At 44.4% G+C, this 23,718-nt stretch overlaps 1 protein-coding gene across 1 annotated transcript in view; it reads left to right on the top strand.

Moving 5' to 3' along the window:
• The first annotated feature begins 770 nt into the window (after window positions 1-770).
• The window catches only part of CECR1 (cat eye syndrome chromosome region, candidate 1), a 24,393-nt gene continuing 1,445 nt past the window's right edge, over window positions 771-23,718 (top strand). The window contains exons 1-7 of the mRNA XM_006862780.1: window positions 771-1,092; window positions 3,198-3,423; window positions 5,233-5,443; window positions 15,719-15,846; window positions 18,285-18,375; window positions 20,665-20,773; window positions 22,830-22,987. Of these exons, the coding sequence (XP_006862842.1) occupies window positions 771-1,092; window positions 3,198-3,423; window positions 5,233-5,443; window positions 15,719-15,846; window positions 18,285-18,375; window positions 20,665-20,773; window positions 22,830-22,987 (1,245 nt within the window). The remainder of the gene's footprint in view (window positions 1,093-3,197; window positions 3,424-5,232; window positions 5,444-15,718; window positions 15,847-18,284; window positions 18,376-20,664; window positions 20,774-22,829; window positions 22,988-23,718) is intronic.

Genomic DNA, 23,718 nt, shown 5'->3' with positions numbered 1-23,718 from the left:
TTTTCTCTAAGGTGTTTCCTTAGAAACATGGCATTAGGGACATTTTAGATGGGGGAGCAGACCAAGCCCAAATGCCCTTACTAAGTGCTGCGTGTTTCTTATTTCTTACTTGAATAGTACAATTACCGCCTGCCAAAATTCTCATCAGCATTGTCTCCAACTACCTCTTACTAGCCATTTGGCAAACAAAACTTATTGTGTCTCTCTCTGTTAGAACACAATTTTTATTCTACTAGATAACTAGTCATGGCGCTGTGGGATAAAGCACTGGAACCACAAGGCCGGTTTGAATAGCAAGGTCGGCAGTTCAAATTCACCAACTGCTCCTTGGGAAGCCCTATGAATCAAAACCAACAACAACAACGTACAATATAATTGGGAGTTCTATAAGATAAGCACTGGACTGCGAACCACACAGTCAGAGGTTCAAGCCCACCAGCCACTTCACAGCAGAAAGATAAGGCTTTCTGCTCCCGCCAAGATTTAAAAAGCCTTGGAAACACTATACAGGGTGGCTATGAGTCAGATCTGACTCTAAGGCACTTATCAACAACTACTACATTTCTGTCCCTGGAGGGTTTTTTTCTGTGTTCTCAGAGAAAAATCCTGCAGTATTCTGCCTGCTGATAACCTGAGGACAGGGTGGGAGAAGGGAAGTGAGAGTTTCATAGTTAAGTGTGTAGATTTCTACTTACCCACTACTGGTTTTTTTTGTTTGTTTTCTAGCCCTTGAATCTCCATCTGATCAGTTTCCTCTTCCAGGTATCCCAATGTTGTTGGGTGGCTCATCTGGGCAGTCAGCCCTGCTCTCCCTGCTTTGGGCTGTGGTGGTGTCTTTTTCTTACTCAGCCATACCCATAGATGAGGCACGGAATGAGCTATTAAATAGAGAGAAGATGGTGCGGCTAGGTGAGCACCTGGTGCTGAGGAAAGAAGAGGAACAAGTCAATGGGAACCTCATGACCCTCAAAAAGGCTGAGATAACAAAGGCCATGAAGACCCAGGAGTTCCCACCCAGCATGCACTTCTTCCATGCCAAGAAACTCATTGAGAAAAGTGATGTGTTCCATATCCTGAAGAAGATGCCAAAAGGTAGAAGTTCGTAGAGGGGTGGTTTGGGGGCCCTGGGATGGTATGGGGAAACTGGGAACTGCTTAGTGGAAGTCTGTGCTCCTTATTTTCTGAACAAGGGTAGTTATCTCAAGAAGTCCTCAGGGAGTAGCTGAGAATCCCACTAGGCAACCCAGCTCCATTGTTCTCTCTGGAAAACTAGGTAGTCATGTTGGATGTAGCTGCTTGTTCACCCCTACAAACCAAATGCCTTGCTTCTGAGGGGAATATTTCAGAAACACAATTTGAGGCAGGGGTAGGGGTAGGTTCCTGGCTGTTTCTGATCTTCCCTGACAAAGCTGGAAAAGTGTCTTGCCATAGGACAGTGTCCAAGACCCAATGACCATTGTTATTTTTCCCTTCACCTCTTTCCTCTCATCTCATTCTCCTATCTCTGTTATGAGAGAAAATAGGATATGAGATGTGATACAATCATGTGATAAGAAATGTACAAACACATTTCCAGGAAGAGTAAAATAATTATAATCTCATACATAAAAATAATCCTTTACAGCTTACTTTTCTACACCTTGCTTTATTTAAATGGCATAAATAGAGATTAAAATTGCAATACCTGTGAGACTGGTGAAGTAGAATTTATCATTCCCAGCTGGTGAGGAACTGAAGCCGCATACATCAGAGACAGCTGCCATGGGTTCAGTGTCAGAGCCAGGTGCTAGACGGAGCAGAATAAAGGATGCACTGTACGCTGGACCTTGACAAACACTGGGTCAATATTGGCTGAGGTCTGAAGGGCCAACATGTGGCACCAAATGGCCAAGCCTGCAGGTCAGAAGCTCCACAGATACTGACCTGTAGCAAAGAATTTGTTGTTGTTAATTGTCGTCGAGTCAGTTCTGACTCATAGAAACCCTGTATAGAGTTTCCAAGGAGCGGCTTGTGAGTTTGAATCGCAGACCTTGCGTTCACACTGCCCTTGCGGTCCAGTGCAAGGACAATTGTGTAAGCAGTACCATCTAGTTCTTCTGGTCTCAGGGTTGTGGGAAGTGATATCCAAGTCCGGTCCACTGGACAAATGGATTCCAAAACTCTTCAGTTTTCATCACTCTTCATTCACCTTAGGTGGCCGCTCACGAGCTTTTAAGATCCCAGTCACTACTCACAGAAGCAGGATGGAGAGCATTCTTTATGGACTGGCGGATGTCCATTGGCCATGGTGTCCCTGAGACTATGGTCCCACTCTTTTTTTTTTTTTTTTTAACTTTTCATTATGAATTGAGTGAGGGTATACAGAGCAGATTATCAGCTTTACATTCAACAAATCATACATTTTATTTCATCTCAATGATTGCAATCCCTTCCTTGTAACAAAAGTTATTTCACTTCCTCCCTGTGATTTTTAGTTCCATTCTACCTTCCTTCCCAACCCTTCTAAACTTTGTCCTTAGGTAATTGTTGCCTTTTTGATCTTGAATGGTTGACTATTCCATGGTGAACATATTTTACTAGTGTTCTAGCCCACCCCTATATACCTATCTACCACTTGGCTAAGAATTGCACCAAGAGGGTGAGCTCCATTCTAGACCTGAAGGGTGGCCAAGAACCACCAAGAACCATCTTCTCAGGTTCCTCCAGTCTGTTTTTGACCAGTAAAGCCTGTTTTAAAATTGTTTGTTCCACATTTCCTCCCACTCGATCTAGGACCTTCTAATGTGAGCCCTTTCAGAGCAGTGGGATTTTTATTAATATCCCTTCGGTCAGTGTTTGATGGTGAGACCTCATTTAAAAGGCATGGGCTCTTTAGCGAGAGTTAGAAACTGGTGGAGTCCTGATCTGAACCCCAGTATTTGATTCCACACCATCACACCCATGCCAAGGAGGAAGACAAGGAAGCCCCATTCTTTGCTGGACCAAAGAAGACAGTGGCCACGTTGGTGAGACCAAGGCAAGAAATCACTCAGGTCTTGGAGCTGAAGTGAGAAAGGTGCATTATAGTAATTTTTTTCCCCAGAGGGACTTGGCAAGATAAAAATCCGTATGCTTTGGACTTCTCTAGCAACAGCATCCTCACAAACCCCTAACCCTGCATTTCTGGACTAAACTTCTTTTACTCCTTTCCCTTCCAGGGGCTGCCTTACACCTCCATGACTTTGGTATCTTGGATGGGGACTGGTTAGTGAAAAATGTCACCTACAGGCAACACTGCTATATCTGTTTCAATCCAAGTGGGACCTTGCAGTTCAGATTTGCTCACTCAACTCCCTCCAACAATAAGCAGGACAACAGTTCAAAGTGGATCCTGCTGGAGAATTATAGAAGAGAGTTGCAGAATGTTACTGAGTTTGACAATAGGTGAGTGGGGTTCAGAAAGCAGATATTTCACGCCTGTCACAGGTAATGTGCAGTAAGCAGGTTTGTCTCACTTGGTATAAGCTCTGATGTCTCACCTTAAAACAAAATCAGGAGGCATTTTCTTTTTAACTTTTGTTGTTGTTGTTAACTGCCATGGAGTCAGTTCCAACTCATAGTGACCCTGCACAGGGCTTCTGAGGCTGTAAATCTTTACATCTTTCTCCCGCAGAAATGCTGGTAGTTTTGAACTGCTGACCTTGTGGTTCACAGCCCAATTCGTAACCAGTATGCTACCAGAGCTCCTTTTTAACTTTATAGATGGATATTTTGCTTCACAAAAACATCTAGAGGCTTTTCTTGCCTGGTACATTTTAAAATCTGGTTTGATCAGCAATAATGTTATTAAATCCAATAAAAATTGTCTTGATGCTCAATGAGGACCTAGCTCCTAGGATGATAATTCAGCTGGTCGATGAATTCGTTAAAAAGATTAGAAAGCAACATCTTAACATACTTGTATAGTAATATTATAGGTAAGAATATTATAAGCAATAAATACCTTATTATTTTATATTAGAATATATAACTTAATAATATAAGGAAGTAATATTATAAGTAATAATATTGTTACATAAGGAGCTCTGGTACCATAGTGATTATGAGTCGGGCTACTAACCTAAAAGGTCAGCAGTTCAAAACTACCAGCCATTTGTCAGGAGAAAGATGAGGCTTTCTGTTCCATAAAAGATTTACAGCCTCAGAAACCCTATACAGGGTTGCTCTGAGTTGGAACCGACTCCACGGCACATAGCCACCACCACCATCGATATTGTTATATGTATAGTAATGTTGTAAGTTGTTGTTGTTTTCAGCCTAGTCAGTTCTGACTCATAGCAATACAAGGAGTGGCTGGTGGGTTTGAATCACCAACCTTGTGGTTAGTAGTTCAATGCTTATCCTACAACACCACACCAGGACTCCATGTTATAGATAGAAGTTATCTTCTTCATAAAGCAGCCTTCAGAGTATCTTCATAAGGTTGTTTTCCTTTATTAAATAGAAACATGATACTCAGCGTAGTTAAGAAATTTGTCCAAGTTCACACAGCTCATAAATGGATGTAAACCTGGGTCACGTGGCTCCATACACAAATTTATTGCCACCAAATCACCCAAAGAAAGTCCCTGGGTGACTCAAATGGTTTGTGTTCAACTACTAATTTAAAGGTTAGTGGTTCAAATTCACCCTAAGGTATTGAGGAAGAAATGCATGACAATTGGCTTCTATAACTTTTACAGCCAAGAAAATCCTATGGAACAGTTTTACTTTAACACGTGGAATTGTCATGAGCAGAATCAATAAGATGGTAATGAGTTTACGATTGTTTTTTCATTCTGACTCATAATGAACGCCTTTATATAGGATTTTTTACACTAAACCTCTATGGGAGCAAACAGCCACATCTTTCTCCCACAGAGTAGCCTGTAGTTTTGAACCACCAACCTTGTGTTAGCACTCCAACATGTACCAGGGCTCCTTCCTAAGTACAGTGGAGTCAAGTAAGCAGAACCAATGCAGGGAGAACAGGAAAGCCTGGCTGGACAAGGTATCTCCCAGGGAATACAGAGCAGGCAGCCAGAGTCCTGATCATAGGATGGAGGGCTTGGCTGGGAGAACTAGAGATGCTTCCCTTCGCCTCCTCCTCATCATCGTCCTCATGGTGACACATCCCAGTTTGCCTATAGAAACCCTCAGGTGTCTGTGAGGCATGGCCTGCTCCTTCACACACCCGCTTTGTGTCCTGGACAGCCTGCTGAAAACTTTCACTCTGGTGACGGAGAACCCTGAGGTGACTTATGCGGATCAACATGACATTTGGGCAAAGTTTGACACCATCTTCCACACAGTCTCTGGCCTTGTCCATTATGCACCAGTGTTCAGAGACTACATCTTCCGGAGCCTGGAGGAGTTCTTCCTGGACAATGTGATGTACCTGGAGCTCAGAGCCATGCTGCTTCCGGTGAGTCCAGCTCTCTTTCCTCTCCATTGCCCCTCTGCTCTTGCTGAACTTTCTGACCTTACCTTGTTAGCCTTCAGAGTTCCCACTCTAGTGCTGGTCAGAGGTCTGAATGTTCATGAAATCATCCCCCAGATCACTGTTAGAAGGGGACTCCAAAATAGACTCTTCTGGCCCAAGCAAAATTGTAGCCATAAACCTTGCAGACCTTATCTCTTCCCCAGGATGCAAGATGCCTCCAGAGTACTCCGGTTCCCTGACCTTGGACTCTGAGTAGTTTCTCCTGCTGGAATCTTTCTTGGCTTGTCTCCTTTCACATCCCTAAGTCCCTTAGAAAGATGCTGTTAGTAAGGAGGCTGCTGCTGAATCTGGTCATGTGACAATGGGGGTGAGTGAGCTCCTGAGGGGCCCTTTTTATGGAGCATGGTTGCATCTTATTTAAGGTCTTCTATGGGCAAAGTCGTTTGAACTGCAAGATCAGTGGTTCAAGCTCATCAGCTGCTCCTTGGAAACCCTTATACAGGGTTGCTATGGGTTGGAATCGACTCGATGGCACTTAATAACACAACAACATGGGCAATAAGGAGCCCTGGTGGTGATATGGGTTAGGCATTGGACTTCTAACCACAAAGTTGGTGGTTCAAACTCACCAGTTGCTCCACTGGAGAAAAATGACACTGTCTGATCCCATAAAGATTTATAGTCTCTATGTAGTCCTGGTGTGGCCCTGTGGGTTAATTCACTGAACTGCAAGGTCAATTTGAACCGCAAGGTTGGCAGTTTAAGCTCACCAGTCGCTCCTCGGAAAGTCTATACAGGGTTGCTATGGATCGGGTCGGAACTGACTTGATGGCACTTAACAACAACAACATGTAGGGTTGCTATGCGTTGGAATTGACTCTATGGCAGTAGCTTCTCTGGACAAGGGCCTGGTGACTTTCCACTTCCCTTTTCCCCAACTTAGGGACCCTCCCTCTCTACTAGGGTCTGTGTGGAGGTCTTGGGGAAGACTTCCCCTGGCTCTTCCTGCCCTTTGTGTTTTGCCAACTCTCTTGCTATTTCCTATGTGTTCCATTACAGAAGTTCCTTCACAGATTTCCCTACAAACGTTGAATCTTCTCTTTAATCTCCCTGAAATTTGTTGTTTTGTGATTCCCAAGTGTTGGTGGAACAAAGTTCAAACTCTTTGGCATGTAAGGGGAGTCCCTCACAACACAATGTACTTGCCACCCCAACCTTATTATCCAACCTTCCTTCCTTCTTCCGGTCCTCTCTGGCATGAGTCAAGAGTTGAAGGCTTACTAGAAGGCAGTTAACAACACTCCCAGATGGATGTACATAGTTTGCAGGCTCCCTAATGAAGAATGCGCCTGCTCCCCAAAAAACAAAACAAACCCACTGCCACCAAGTGGATCCCAACTTCTTGTTACCCTTTAGGACAGAGTAGAACTTTCAATTACAGAAACAGACCACAAAATCATATTCCCAAGGAGTAGCTGGTGGGTTTCAATCACTGACCTTTCTCAGGTAGCGATCTAAGCATTTTAACCACTGCACCAAAGGGACTGCACCTATCCCCAAAGAACCAGTTATTCTACTTTTTGTTTAAGTCAGGCTCCCTCTCCTTTGTTGTTGTTGGTAAGTGCCCTTGAATCATAGAGGGTTCAGACTCACAGTGACCCTGTATAGGGTTTCCAAGGAGCGACTTGGTTCAAACCAACCTTACCATCCAGTGCTTGTCCTACAGTGCCACACCAGGACTCAAAGTGGTAGACAAAGGTTCCTCAAATCACAACTCTCACTTTTCTTTGCACCCTGGACCGACCCACCTTTTCCCTTAGCTATGCTAATAGCTTAGTCAGATAATCTTCAGGCTGGACTCTAGAGATCTTCTCTTGGATCTGTTGTTTGACAGTTTAACTCTCTAAGTACCAATTTATATTCCTATTTCTTAAGTTCTTGAGCGGTAGAAATGGGGCTGACGTTTGCTCCTCAGAGTTTTCATCAGTTTTGTTAGCAGAGTAGATATGACTCATAAAGACTCTATGTACAACAGAACAGAACAAAACACTGTCTGGTCTTCTTCCATCCTCACAATTGTTGCCATGTTTGAGCCCGTTGTTACAAGTCTTGTCTATCCATCTTACTGAGGGGCTTCCATTTTTTTTACTGATGCTCTGCTTTACCTAGCATGTCTGTTGTTGTTGTTGTTAAGTGCTGTCAAATCTGTTCTAACTTATAATGACATTGTATAGGATTCCTGAGGATCCATCCCCCTGTGGGTTTGAACTGCTGACCTTGAGGTTAGCAGTCCAGTGCTTATCCTACAGTGCCACACCAGGACTCAAAACATAATATCTGTGTTGTTGCTGAGTGTCATCAAGTCAGTTCTGACCCATAGCAACCCTGTACAGGGTTTCCAAGGAGGGGACCTTGCAGTTCAAACCTACTTTGCAGTCCAGCACATTAACCCACAGTGCCACACCAGGATGTCTAGGTACAAATAATTATGGAATGAGGACATTCATTGCCAAATGATACAGAGAACAATCCTTTTAAAAGAAGACAAGGGTCTGATCTATCTTGTGGAGAGAACAGGATTCCTGAAAGAGATGAGCTGGCACTTGGCCTGGCCTATTTAGGACAGAAAAAGTGGCACTTCACATCCCAAAACAATTTATTCCCATGTGTTTGGTCCAGAAAGCCCTCCTCTTTCCTCCCTTGTACCTCCTCTGGTAGTGTAGTGGTTATGAATCGGGCTGTGAACCTCAAGGTCAGCAGTTTGAAACTACCAGCTGCTCCACGGGAGAAAGATGAGGCGTTCTGCTCCCGTAAAGATTTACACCCTCGGAAACCCTGTACAGGGTCTCTATGAGTCAGAACTGACTCCACAGCACACAGCCACCCCTTGCCCCATCTAAGCCCCACCCTCCTCTCTGGGCCCAGTTTAAGCCCTGCCTCCTTGTTTTGTTGGTCAGCCCTCCTTCACCATCTTCCTGAGGCCATGCCTTTCAGTATCCCTTTGTCTTCCTTAGTGTTTACTTCCAGGCCCTCTCTTTTGTTATCTTCTTTTATTTATGTCTTTACTTAGAAGTCCTGCTTTTACAACTAAATTGTGAGTTGTTTTACATTGGCAACTGTCTGAATAGATTTGAATTTTCTAATCTCCTTAGCAGGCACCAATAGTAATAATCACTTGGTTATCAAGTGATTCTAAACCTTTAGGATACACAAGAGTGCTCTGGAGGTGCTGTTTAAAGTTCCTGCTTTTGGAAGGGGATCTCCCAGGTTCCTGATTTTGAGGCTCTAAAGTGTAGTCAGGAAACTGCAGTGTTAACCAGCCCCCAGGTGGTTGTGCCTGATTCACTTTGACCTTTACAAATCACTTTACCTACAAGAAGTTTGAGCCTTGCTACAACCCTATCATACAGAAAACATTAATTTACTTCCAGATGTGGAAACTAAGCCTCGCTGGTAGCAAGGGTGGGTAGCCAGATAGAAGCCGGGACTTCTTATAAGTCCAGCACATTTCTGAGGTTTGGGGTAGCTACACTCATCCCAAGAGGAGTTCCCAGAGAGGGCATCCACCTTCAATTTTGTTATTTCCTGAGTGGAAATGATGTTCTCGAAGATCCAAGCCATGGTATTTTCATTAACCTCATATGCATGTGAAAGCTGGACAGTGAATAAGAAGACCATAGACGAATTGATGCTTTTGAGTTATGGTGTTGGAGGAGAATATTGAGAGTGCCATGGGCTACCAAAAGAACCAATAGATCTGTTTTGGAAGAAGTGCAGCCAGAGTGCTCCTTGGAAGCCAAGATGGCCAAACTTCGTCTCTCATACTTTAGACATATTGTCAGGAGGGACCAGTCACTGGAGAAGGATATCATGTTTGGTAAGATGGAGGGCCAGAGAAAAAGAGGAAGACCCCCAATGAGATGGATTGGCCAAGTGGCAGCACAGATGGACTCAAGCGTGGCAACAATAGTGAGGTTGGCCTAGGATCCGGCAATGTTTCATTCTGCCGCACATAAGGTCGCTATGGGTAGGTACTGACTTGATGGCACCTAACAACAACAAGATGAGCCGGGTTCATGCTGGACCTAGAACTGGCCTCTGACAGGGGAGTGGCCTCCTAATGGGCAAATCCTGGCTACATCCTCATTGTAGGTGAGGAGAGTGATTCCCTACGTCTTGCAGAACTTCTGACTCTTGATGAAGGATGAGAAGAGGAATGGAGAAATTTGCTGAGATGCTTTGGGTCTTAGTGAGTTTGAGGTCTGTGCTGTTCATGTTGAGGCTGGTGGGGATGTATTTGGGGAAGTTGCTGAGAAAATAGTTTGCAGGAATAGGGAAAGCTGGAGCATTCCTTCCCCTTTTCTGCACCGAATGGTCTCTCCTTACCAAACCTCACTTAGAAAGACTGGGACTCCAGGTCAGCCTGTCTTCTCTCCCAATGTTAAGCCCCCACCCCTCACCCCAGCCTGCCTTCCTTCCTAGAAAGTAGAGGACTGCTGGGATTTGATTCCGGTGGAGACAGAGGGGGATGGGATTGACCATTTGTTCTGGCCTGACCCTCAAACAAAGGCTTCTAGCAATGGAGAGTCTGTGCCTTAATGCCCCCCATTAGCCAGGGTAGGGGGAGCCATCAACACATTAACAACTAAAAACAGTCTTCACTGGAATTCTTTTGCTGAGCCGCTTTACCTCCCCCTTCTTGGCTTTGGGGCTAATTCAGAGCCTGGGGATGATGTTGATGGACTATCCTGGCTGCTCAGCCTCCTATTGTGTTACTAATGCTCTATAACAAAGGCTACTTGCCTATAGCAACAGTTGCTAGGCGGGTCTTATCTCCTGGGCTCCAATCCCTTCCCCCACTGCCCAAATCTGAGGCCCAGACTGGGTCCAAGCTAGTCTTTGGTGTGGAGCTCTTACAAGACCCAAGAGGATTAGCAACTGGAGACTACCCTGCTGGCACTTACTGATGGGATCTCTTAGGGGAAAGAAGAGTCTGTGGGAAAAGAGAACCTACATGGTCCTTCCCAGATGTTTTCAATGGATCCTTGTGTAGCAAGCGCTCCTAGGGTCCTCCTGCTCCCCCTCACCCCTTTACTCAAACACACACACTTTCTTGGATTTGATTGAAAATGTCACTGGTCATGTTGCTGAACTGACTAGTTTCCTGTCCTTCTTGTTATTCTGCAAGATCACTGACAATGCTAGGGCCCCTCTCAACTGCTGTTCCTTATAACCACACTTATTCTACTATATTGTAACTGTGCTCTTTACTTGTCTATTGAATCTACAACAAAATGGTAACTCTTGACCCTGTTCATATGTTAGAATCATCTGCGGAGTTTAAATACACAGATTCTATCCCTAGAGGTTCTGGTTTCATTGCTCTGGAGTGGGACCCAGCATTCCCTCCTCACGCAGTAATTCTAGTGTACCATTGGGGCTGAGACCTTGAGACCTAGTGGGCTGTCTAGAATATGGAGTTGGTGAAGACAAGGATTGCCCTTAGGTAAGGAGACACCTTATGCTGACACTTGTGTAGACATCCAATCCTCTCCAAAAACAGAAAGGGATTGAGTTCTGTAAGCTTTTTAAAGCCTCAGAATCTTCATCTATGAGATGGTATCTGCTTAACAGGTAGATATCATTTTGTAGATGATATGAAATGTTAGGGGATTGAATGAGATTCTGAGTGTGGTGCTCCTATGTGCACTGTAGAAGCTCGGTTAATGCCTGTGGAAGGAATGATGTAGCAGCTGTGAAATCCAATTGTATTAAACCAAGAAACAAAGTAGACCAGTTGCTGTTGCCAATTTATGGCAACCTCACGTGTGGCAGAGTAGAACTGTGCTCCAGAGGGTTTTCAAGGATGTTACCTTTCAGCAGTTAATCCTGTGACTTTGAGCAATTCTGTTACCATTTCCCTGATGTGGCGCTGTGGATTAATGTGCCAGACTACAAAGCTGTTTGAACTGCAAGGTTGGTGGTTCAAGCTCACCAGCTGCTCCTTGGAAACCCTATACAGGGTCACTATGGATTGGGTTGGAATGGACTCCACAGAACTTAACAACAACAATAACAAATTTCCCTAAATTCCTTCCCGCTTCAAATGTTTATTATTCCCGACATCCTGGTTGGTGCTGTGGGCTAGGAATTGGACTGCTAGCTGTAAGGCTAGTAGTTCAAACCCACCGGTTGCTCTGTGGGCGAAAGATGAGGTTATCTGCTGTTGTAAAGATTCACAGTCTTAGAATCCCTAAAGGACAATTCTACTCTGTCCTATATAGGGTCACTATGAGTCAGAATCTGCAGCAGTGGGGTCATAGACAATAAAACAGTGCAAACTTATGTTGGTTTAGGTAAGTAGTATATATTCTGGTGTGGCACTATAGGATCAGCACTGGACTGTGAACACAAGATCAGCAGTTCAAATGCACCAGCTGCTCCTAAGAAACCCTATGTTGTTGTTAAGTGCCGTCAAGTCGGTTCCGACCCATGGCGACCCTGTACAGGGTTTCTGAGGCTGTAAATCTTTATCGGAGCAGAAAGCCTCATCTTTCTCCCGCGGAGAGGCTGGTAGTTTCAAACTGCTGACCTTAAGGTTCACAGCTCGATTCGTTACCACTATGCTACCACTAAGCTACTAGAGCTCCTTAGGGTCACTATGAATGGGAATTGACTCAATGGCACTTAACAACAACAAGTAGTATGTAATTTGAATTTAAAGTTTCTCATTTAAACTATCGTTTAAAATTGAGATAATTTTAATCTTTATCAAATGGAAAGAAAAGCTTTTTCATCATTTACCCATACTGAAAAATTATTAAGTTCTGAATTATTAACTTTTCTTCCTGTTAGAAATGAATCCTGATGTCACACACAAAACATCACTCGGTGAGACTAAATTACCTCAGCAAGGCAAAATTGACTTCTACAGAAGGGTGCTTGTGCGTAGCTGTACAGGAACAGGCCAGCAAGCACATGGAGCAGGCAGTCCACTGGGGTTTTTATCCCTGACCCAAGTCTTAAGGCTGTGTCTCACCCCACTGGCTAGGGCTTCAACCACACAGTCTATTTCCTTACCTGGTTGGCTAATTCAAATTTCTAAGGCATACATTCTTTTTATTCCAGGAAGCAGCAAAAAGTAAAAGGTCAGAGTCCCTACTTACTTCAGGAAGTTGTTGTTGTTAAGTGCCGTCGAGTCGGTTTCGACCCATAGCGACCCTGAACAGGGTTTCCAAGGCTGTAAATCTTTACGGGAGCAGATCGCCTCATCTTTCTCCCGCGGAGCAGCTGGTAGTTTCGAACTGCAGACCTTGCGGTTCGCAGCCCGATTCGTAACCAATACGCTATCAGAGCTCCTTAGCACAAAGTAAAAGAAAGGTCATACAACTCTCTACCTACTTCAGGAAGTAGCAAAAAGTAAAAGAAAAGTCACCCAAATACTTTAAACAGGATTACAATAATTTTGAAGAAAAGACACTCATTCCCACAATCTTAAAACAACTGTAGATTCTGAGGTGTTTTTTGAGACCCAGTGATAAATGTGTAATGATGATAATAGTTATTATTATTATCAATAGTTATCATTTCTAAGTGCTTTGTAAATGTTAACTTATTTGATCCTTGCAACAACCTATGAGGTATGAGACAGATGGGATATCCACTGAGAACCTGAATGGAGAAGGTTCCCGGGGTTCCCCATATCAGTTGAGAAGGTTCTCAAACCGTCATTAGCAGTGTTTAACCACACAACTGTGAGTCTGTGCAGAATCACAGCTCTCCAGCTGCTCCAAATGGCCTCTCACTCCTTCAAATGTGGTGCTCTTGAGCATTCAGATCCTGTCCTGGGTGTTTCTTTCTGTCCAGCTTGCATTTTCTTTGCAAAAGGCCAGAGCTGCCTCTGTGTTGATTTACTGGGGGCACCAGTAGACAAGAAAACAGCTCTGAATGTGGCTTCAGCATCTGCACCCCCAGGAGCCAGATTCCGACTTGATGGGGCTCCATGCTATGGGAACTAACAGTGGGGTTTAAAACCTGGAAGGCAGGGAGAAGGGCTGGATTGACAGGCTTGATGACTTGGAACCACTGCCATAGGCAAACCCCCATCATGTCTCCAGTTGGTTGCATTATTAGCATATCTTTGCATACTTAATTAATTTTACAAGCATCCCCTTTTAGGTAGAATTGTTGATTTTTTTTCTTTTCTCCAACACCTCCCCCATAAATATTGATCTTCTAAAACATGTCTGGTACTTAAAAAACTCCATGTGAACAGAACTTTTCTTAAATTAATGCTTATTTATGGAGTACCTACTCTGGTGCAAGAGTAGGGGAGATGGGGGAATAATATCTACATGGACCCTACCCTGAAGGGGCTCATGATCCCATTGGAATATCTGGGCAGGTGGCTCAATAGTCTATTTCAATAGACTGTTCCTACTAACAATTCCAGGTTAGATCATAGCATTAGTTCTCAAAGGTCTTGGTCCCAGACCTCCTTTACATTCTTAAAAATTTTGAGAACACCAATGAACTTTTGTTTATATGGATCCTTTCTATTGATATACACTGTGGTGTTGTTGTTAAGTGCCATAGAGCTGGTTTCAACTCATAGAGACCCTGTATAATTTCCAAGGAACGGCTGGTAAGTTTGAACCACCAACCTTATGGTTAGAACAGACCTTGAGATCCAGTGCTTATCCTACAGCTATAGCGCCACACCAGGACTCTGTATATACATTGTATATCAGACATAAATCAAAAGATAAATTTTAAAACACAAGAATACAGAAGCATAACAATCCATTAATTCTCAGAGCAGTGATATCACTGACTATCATGAATCTTCTGGAAAATTCTATCGTATGCACATGAGAGAATGGGAGTGAAAAAACAGATGTTGTTGGTAAGTGTCATCCAGTCTGCGCTGACTCATAGCAACCCTGTAAAGGGTTTCCAAAAAGGGGCTGGTGGGTTTTAATCATTGACTTTGAGGTTAGCAATCTGTGTTTATCCTACAGCTCCATAACAGGACTCTGAATATCATCTTAAAATTATGAAAAGAGTTTTGGTTTTGTAGACCTCCTGAACAAGTCTAGGAGACGCACATGAATCCTTGGATCATACTTTGAGAGTCAATGGGCTAAAGCCTCTTTCAGCATCGAGAATTTGAAGGCTCTAACAGTGAGTGCCTGGAAGTCTGTTGAAGACAAGATTGAATCCCTTGATCAATGACAGGAAAAGCTCATTTAAAAGATTCCTGGTAAATAATTACTAGAATGGGCAATACCAATTACTCAGGTAACAGTACCTATGGTTCTTCCTCTGGAAGCTCCTCATCAAAGACTTAAAGTCAGTAATTCTGAGCATGTCTAACGGAAATCAGGGAAACTCCCCTTCACAATGGGAAGTCCAGGGTCTATGGGGAACTCAGTCACCTTGTAGGGGATGGTGTGAAACACTAGGCTTGTGGGCAGCAGCAGAGAAAACCAAAGAGCAAAGGCCAATAGGCCCAGGAAGGGACTAGAAGCAGCTGTCTGCTCTCCCTACTTCCCCCAACCAAGGCAGCACAGTAGAACCCCTGGGAGATCAAAGAGCAAAAAGGCTGCTCCCTGGATTTAGAGAGAGGAGAAGAGCTGGAGAGATACCCAGAGTTCAAAGGGCAGCCCTGATGGATGAGGTCCTGATACACACAATGACATAGCCAGGAGGGAAACAGGAGAGTGATGACAGATGAAAAGATGACAGCCAAGAAAACTCTATGGAGCTCAGTTCTACTCTGACACACCTGGGTTCACCATGGGTTAGAATCTACTGGACGTTTGTTTTTTTACCTTATGCCAGGAGCCCCAAATGAATAAGACAGGTAGAAATCCCTGTTTAGTGGCAGCCAAGTGTGCTATCCCAGAGTAGCGTGGTGGTGGTGGTTATGTGCCATGGAGTCAATTCTGACTCATAGTGACCCTGTACAGGGTTTCCAAGGTTGTAAATCTTTACAAGAGCAGAAAGCCTCATCTTTCTCCCACGGAACAGCTGGTAGTTTCAAACTGCTGACCTTGAGGTTCGCAGCCCGATTAATAACCACTACGCTACCAGAGCTCCTTAGAGTAGGGTAGGACTTCTAATAAAGCAGCTAAGAAAATGTCAGGGGCCATAAACAAAACAAGTCTATCTGGTTTCAGAGAATGTTGGCAATTGGGAATGATGTTTCACTCTGCCCATTTCTGATGTCGGCTTGTAACCACGCTTTCCTTCTAGGTGTACGAACTGAATGGGGAGACCCACGATAAAGAATGGAGTGTGAGGACTTACAAGGAAGTGGCTGAGCTATTTGCAAAGGATCATCCTGAATTTATTGGACTCAAACTCATTTATTCAGACAACAGGTGAGAGAATCTTAATTGATGCTGCAAGAGTTGTGAGTATGGTATGTAGGCAGAAACCAGGCTAGGAAGGGAGAGGAGGGGAGGCAGAGGGCAGGGGCTGGAAGTCTAGGAGTCAGACATCTTGATGCCAGGCAGCCAGAGGCTCAGTGTGTGCATTTGTGGGTGAGTTCACAAAGTGATTGTATGTCCCTGACATCCCCTCTAATTTGACTCTCCACAGCTAAATGCAAATAAAGAATGGCAATATTCCAGATGATTCTAGGCCCCACATTGTAACCAAACCTTCTCTGATTCTGGTCCTGTCATATTTGCCACTTGAAACAAGATGGACACCCATTGCAAATAAAGCAGCACAGTACCTAATGACCTGAAAATTTTGAGCTCCACAGCAGAAAAGTGGGGAAACGTTTTTAAGGGGAACTTGTTCAAGATTTAGGGGGAGTTTCCCTCCTAGTTAGAGTATCCACTTGCTAAGTCATTTGTGGCCAGGCATCCTGATGAATGAGCCCCTCATTTTTCAAGTGGTTCTGGGTGGGCAGGTGTATCATAAAACAGAGGTCCTTCCAATGAAAGATCATTCTGGAATCATTGCCCTGTCCTGGAGTATGTCTCTCAAAACCCACAAGATCAACCAATTCCTAGGTGGAGCCCATCATAGGATTTGGAGTGAGGGGTTTGATATGGACCTGGGTGACTTACTGTGGGCACGCTGGATATTTGGATAATTGGCCTATTTCTTGGTTTCTATTTGACACTGGGTTCCATCAGTTGTCTCCATGCGTGTGTGGTTGAGGGCAAGGCTCTCAAGGGCAGGGTTGCTGGTTACAACTGGCTCATCCTCAAGTGTGGAGAATTCACAGCAGTGATACGTGTGTGTGATTTGATGGTATAAAGATAGACGGGGACACTTCCCAAAGGCAAGCACAAAAAGCTATACAGACTACATTTTCCTATAGAGCTTACTCCTTGTGTGAAAGTAACTAAACTAAGGCCTCTTACTTGTACACATCCGGGACACAGAGGTAACAACCAAATGAGGTCACTCCAGTTGGGGCAGGGATGGGGCATGGCAGATAGCAGTAAAGCCTCCATTCACTCAGCCCTCCCATGCAACGAGGAGCCCCTGGGTGGTGAAAACTGTTAAGCACACAACTACTAACTGAAGTGTTCACAGTTCAAACCCACCCAGAAGTGTCTTGGAAGACTAGGTCTGGTCATCTTCCTTCAAAAGATGACAGCATTGAAAACCCTGTACATCTGGGGCCGCTGTTAGTCAGAATTGAATCGACAGCAGCTGGCGTGTAGTTGGCTTTTGTTTTCTCACGGGACCGGCTCTGCAGCAATCAGATGACTTCACCCCTCCTTGTAGGGGTTTGGGGGCCTACAGGAGTGAGACCCTGCACTAGGACACTCATCAGGACTGCACGGCGTGTGTGTGTATGTGTGTGGCTGTGTGCGCAGGTTGGAGCCCAGGTAATCCAACTTAGAAGCGTCTTGTTGCCAATGGCCCCCTCCCTGGACCTGAGGATAAATGGTTTTTTCATGCTTCCTAATGGACCTAGAAAGGAGCTCTGGTAGCGTGGTGGTTACAAATTGGGCTGCGAACCGCCAGGTCAGCTGTTTGAAACTACCAGCTTTTCTGTGGGAGGAGAATGAGGCTTTCTGCTCCCATAAAGATTTACAGCCTCGGAAACCCTATACAGGGTCGCTATGAGTCAGGACCGACTCCACAGCACATAACCAGCAAAATGGACCTAGAGGAGGGTGGGCAGCAGCTAGGGAACAGGATAAACTTAGTCCCATGGAATTGAGCAGAGACTTTTGTCCTATCATGGAGTTGTGCCAAACTTTTGTCTTTGGTGCTTTTGCTTTTGTGCTGATAGCCTCATCTCTAACCTGGACTTGAAGGGAGAGAGGGTGTTAAAGGGAGTAAGAGAGCTTGGTGATGTGACGCTGGAGGGCTCAGAGCATTGCTGATTGAACCAGTGAAAGAAGACATATGGTTACCGGGTCCTGCTGATCTGTCAGGAGCTTGAGTGACCTGTGACATTTCATAGGTGTCTGGTGAATGATGTCCATGCCCAGGAATCCTCTCAGGAAGGCAGGGCAAGTTTTAGACAAGGTTACTGTGCTTCATCCAAATGGAAACAAATCCCCACTCATAGGCTCCCTTACCATGCCTTCTACTCTAAGGTGATGGGTCCCTCTGGAGTCAGCTGAGGTCCTCAATAGAGACGGATTGCGGAACTATTTCACAGGCAGAATCATTTAAAGGGATCCCCATAGCCTGGGGGACAGGGTCATATAGAGGGTGGTACTGAGGACTTGGGAAGTGGTTATTGTACCCTTGGATGGAACAAGACAAGCGCCAGGAGGGAATCACTCCACAGCTGAAGTACTCCAAATCACATGTCTCTGTACTTTTCTCTCTCTCTCAGATCCAAAGATGTATCTCTCATCAAAGAATCCATCCAAACCGCCATGGCACTTCATACCTCTTTCCCCAAGACGGTGGCAGGGTTTGACCTGGTAACCTGGGCTCATTTACTCCCAGTTCTGTGTACAGAAGGGTCAGGCATGCAGCTCTTCATGAAGGGACCCTCTGAAGAAGCTCAGGGCTGGCCATAGGCCTGGTGGCCAGAGTCCCCAGCTGACCATCTATAGGGGATGACAACCACAGGATGAGGGAGGGCAGAAAGAATCCCACAGCTGTAAAGGGAAATTCCAGAATAAGGAAGGAAGTGACAGAGAATAAGTTAGAGCTAGAGCCCCACTCCCCTGGCTTCTGATCCCTATTCTAGCCCAAATTGCCCACCTATGTCTGACACTTAAAACCATACCCAGTGCACACAGTCTTATCAGGGAAGAGAGCCTAAAATGGTACTAATCCCGGGCACAATTGTCAAGGATAGAAAATTTGTCCCCTTCCTCCTCTTCTTCATTTCCTTCGCACCTTAAATTTTTCTTTCTTTTTATTGTAATAAATAAGTTATATTTATTGTTGCTAAATGTTGACTCATAGCTCCTGTTTAGGGTTTCCGAGACGTGACTGGTGGATTTGAACTGCCAAACTTCAAATTTGCAGTCTAATTCTTATCCTATATCACCACACCAGGACTCTGATAATATAAGAAGAGGGTTCAAAATTGTTATGGAAAAATGGCATTAAAAGCTAATGGAATGTTTCCATGAACTTTTTGAAGTCCCTTCCTATACGTAACATAAAAGTTGTCATTGTAAACCATTTTAAAGTGTACAATTCACTGGTATTGATTATATTCACAATGTTGTGCAACCATCACCACCATCTATTTCCCAACAGAAACTCCTTAAGCAATAACCCCCACCCCAGCTATTTTTGAAGCTACACATTCATAGATGTTGCGCTGCACCCCCATAGCCCAGCCAATGCCTTACTCTAATCATTTAATTAATTTAATTCAGACATCTAAATTAATTTTGAGTCTCTAAAAGGCAGTCCTGACTCCTTTTTAGATAACATGTACATTTCAGCTGAGACTGTACGTAGATGAGCTCTGGTAGTGCAGTGGGTCAAGTGTTGGCCTGCTAAGTGCAAGGTCAGCAGTTCAAACCTACCAGCTGTACCCTGGGAGAAAGATGAGGCTATGTGCTCCCATAAAGATTTACAGCCTTGGAAACCCTAAAGAACAGTTCTCCTCTGTCCTAGATGGTCTCGATGAGTTGGAATTGACTGATGGCAGTGGATTTGATACTTAAATTTATGTCTTCAGACCAACTAGAGCCCAAAGGAATGAATTTTGGGGAATCCTTTCAGTTTGGCTTAGGCTTCCCTCTTGGGATTGTTGGGAATGCTCCAAGTATCTGGAGATGAGGTCCTCCCATCTCTTCTCCCTCTGTGTGGGACGCTTACTTGGGCCAAAGTGGATTTAGAACCTAGAAGAGCTCCTAGCACCCGTTTCTGAAACAGCCCATACAAGAACATCTAATGTACAAGGACTCATAGGGACTTTGGGGTTGGAGGCAGACAGATGGTTGTACAAAGGAGTCCACTTGTAAACTCTAAGTTCTTTCAAGTATGTACTCCATTCTGCTCCAATGAGCATCCATGTCTGGTTAACAATAAAACTGTGTCATTCATTCCCTGCCACACCTTCTACCCACACCAATGAGAATTGGTGTTCTGTAGGAGACAAGCTTTTCATCCTGAAGTACCCTATTCCCAGCACACAGCTACCTACCAAGCCCTGCAGGTATGTGCAACTTCCTTTGAAAAGCAGGACTTTGGTCAGTGTTGCTTTTCATGTTACAGCTGAGCAACTGAGTCACAGAAAGGGGACCACAGGTGATGGATGGCTGAGCTGCACCACCGAGGTCCTCCTGACTCCTGGTCTATCTCACTGTGCCCGTGTCTCCCTCTTCTTCTGTCTGTCTATCCCTCTGTCTCTGCCTCTCTCTCCCTTCTATTTCTCTTGCTCTCTCCTTCTCTTCCTTGCTCTGTCTCTCTGTTTCTGTCTGTCTGATTCTCTCCCTTTATCTCCCATCCCCAGTCTCCACCCCCGCTCCAGGCTGCTGCTGAGGTGACAGGAAAAGACAAAGTGGGTGGGAAGGCTTGGGAGCATAGAAGGAAAGACTCTGAAGGGGGGAGAAGTAATTTCAGAGCATTATTGTACTTTATTCTCTTATGCAACTCTACTACCAGTCATTCTTAACAGGCAGTGGGACCCAGGGCCCATGAGGTAGTGTAAGGAGAGTGGTTTTAGACTGCAGGGTACACCTCAGCAAAGGGAGGCATGCACCAAGCAGTTACCTCCATGTCCCCTCTTCTCCATCCTGCAGGTGGGACGTGAGGACACTGGCCACACCTTGTATGATTACAGGGAGGCTTTGCTGATTCCAACCATGGAAGGTGTTAAACTACCATATTTTTTACATGCTGGAGAGACAGGTGAGCTGATACATGGGAGACAGAGGGCAGAAGAGGTGGTAGACACAATACTGGGGCAGTAGTTCCAATAGAACCTTGTTCGAATCGATAGTTGTTGCATTTCCTTATTCAACTCCAACTCAGGGCAATCTCAGATGTGTCAGAGTTGAGCAGTGTGCAACAGGGTTTTCAATGACTGATTTGTTGGAAATGGATTTCCAAGGCTTTCTTTCGAGGTGTCTGGGTAGCCTTGAACCTCCAATCTATTGGTTAGCAGCCAAGAGTGTTGACCATTTGTACTGTGCAGGGACTCCATAGTTGTTTTATCGCCTTTTCACATCCACGTGTGGAGCCCTGTTAGTGCAGTGATTAAGCACTCGGTTGCTAACAGAAAAGTTGGTGGTTTGAGCCCACCAGCTCTCTATAGGAGAAAGATGGCAGTTGGATTCCACAAAGATTTATAACCTTGGGAACCATATGGAGCAGTTCTATTCTGTCCAATGGGGTTGCTATGAGTCAGAGGTGACTCTACAGCAACAGGTTTCATAGGACAATCTGTTAGTCCTAACAGCAGTTCCATGACAAAGGAATAACTATGTTGTTGTAGTTGTTTAAGTGCCTTCAAGGCAGTTCTGACTCATAGTGTAAGGATTTCTGAGGAGGAGCTGGTGGGTTTGAACTGTTGACCTTGTGGTTGGCAGTCCAGTGCTGATCCTACAGTGCCACAGGAAGACTCATATGTATATTGATATTCATTTCTCTTCCTTTTATTATTTTTTTTCAAAAAGAGAAAAAATCTTTGATAAGAAAGTAAAAAAACAAAACTAAATCAATCAACCAACCAACCAACCAGTGAGTTTACATAATACATCCCTTAACCAGCAATGGTAATTCTTGGGTCTTGCTTCTAACTGAACAATCGAGTTTTCATATTTTACATATAGCTCAGTTAGGATGCTTTTGGCTGTACAGAGTGGAGTGAGCACATATAAAGCCCTTAATTATCGCACATAAGACATAATCTTGGCTATCCTCAATGAGCAGGTAATTTTGTCCCACTTGGTCATGAGATGGTAAGTGACATTCAGGAATGACCATATCAGGGAAGTAAAAGAGCAGACAGTTCCCCTCACTCTTGTCTTTTTATTAGGGAGGAAGTTTCAGAAGTCCCCCCAGCAGAATATCTCAGAGGTCAGTGTTCCAGCTGCCTTAGCTGCAAGGGAACCAGGAAGTTCAGGAAGTGGCATTTTCACCCTCAAAAGAGGGTTCTGCCAACAAGAAAGGTATAGGGGGAGATGGCTGGGCAGTAGGCAGCCAACAAACAGCATCTGATGCAGCTCAGTTAGCATTGGTAACCATGGTGATCTTGATCTCATAGACATGATCAAGTCAACATGCAGAGATAATAATACTGCCATTATGTGCAGGTATAAGAATCTGCAACATTTTGTTGCAAAATTCCTATGCATAAAATTAACAGCAAAAAACAAATTGCTATGGAAAGAAACTAAAAAGGAAAAAATAATATGGACTTGAAACCTAGTTGTGAAACTTGGGTCAGACAGTCTAAGGCTTAAAAACCCAGTTTTGCTACTTACTAGTGTAGTGTTCTCAGTCCATTTATAAAACTTACCTAAGTTACAATTTTTTCATCTGGTATTGTTAAGTGCCGTGGAGTTGTTTCCGACTCACAGCGACCCTGTATAAGATTTCTGAGGAGTAGCTGGTGAGTTTGAACTGGTTACCCCTACCCTCAAAAAAGGGGGGTACTGTACATTTCTTTATCATTATTATAGGATAAAGTTATATCCCTAAAGTTGTTGTTGTTGTGTGCTGTCGAGTCAGTTCTGACTCATAGCAAGCTTGTATAGAATTTCCAAGTGTGGTTGGTGTGTTTGAACTACCAGCCTGTGGTTACCAGTCCTGTGCTTCTCCTACAGCACCTCAGCAGGACTCATGTGTATACTGATGTTCATTTCTCTTCCTTTTCTTGCTGGGGGTGGGACCTGGATCCTTTATGTGAGGATGGTCTGTGGGTGAGATCCAACCCTATTGAACACTATTTTTCCATCCCCAGACTGGCAGGGTACTTCCATAGACAATAACCTTCTGGATGCCCTGATACTGAACTCCACCAGGATTGGACATGGATTTGCTTTAAGCAAACACCCAGCAGTCATGGAAGATTTACGGAAGAGAGACATCCCCATAGAAGTCTGTCCCATTTCCAACCAGGTGTGTATGATATATGGTGCTAATCCAATATGACCTTTGCCCCCACCCTCAATCTGCCATGTTTCCCCAGCTAGCTTTCTTCCTCCATAATTCACTTGTTTTCTATATAGCTCAGCTTTCCCACCCCTAAGAGTAAATTTTTTTTAGAAATGACCTGTTGTCTAAATCACTCGTAATAATGAGGCAGCAATGAGAGTCTCCACAGGGTTGGAATTTTGGGCCAAAGTGTGGGCAAAGCTAGAGTGGAGAGGCAAGGGCAACATCCTATTGCTGCTTCCAACAGTTAGTTTCCTGGATCCTTTGAGCACCCATCTATCTTGCTGTTCCCAGCAGGACCAAGAGAAAGTGGTGATACCTCAGGCAGAGCTTGAGGACTTGATCTAATTTCTTCATGTCAGAAGTTATCCCAATATTCAGACTGGTAATGGGGATAAGAAAGAAACTAGATAAGAAGAGAGGGCATATGCATAAGAACACCCACACTTGCAGATAATACCCACTTGACCTGGCTTCAGAGACTGGATGATCAGAGCTCAACTAGAAGAAGAAAGAAGAGGGAAAAAAGAGTAATGTGATACAATTTGATGTACTTGACCTACACCTATGGATGCAGTAGCTCAAAAGAGGAAACAAATCTTTACAGCGAGGATCATTCCCACCCTCTCCATACACAGAGTAGACAAGGATGTGCAACTTGGATATTGGCTATCCAAAATGGGGTGGGGTGGGGG

This window comes from Chrysochloris asiatica, unplaced genomic scaffold (assembly GCF_000296735.1).
Source record: "Chrysochloris asiatica unplaced genomic scaffold, ChrAsi1.0 scaffold00050, whole genome shotgun sequence".
Taxonomy (NCBI): Eukaryota; Metazoa; Chordata; class Mammalia; order Afrosoricida; family Chrysochloridae; genus Chrysochloris; species Chrysochloris asiatica.
The sequence above is the reverse complement of the archived record's forward strand: the minus strand, read 5'-3'. Positions and strand labels throughout refer to the sequence as shown.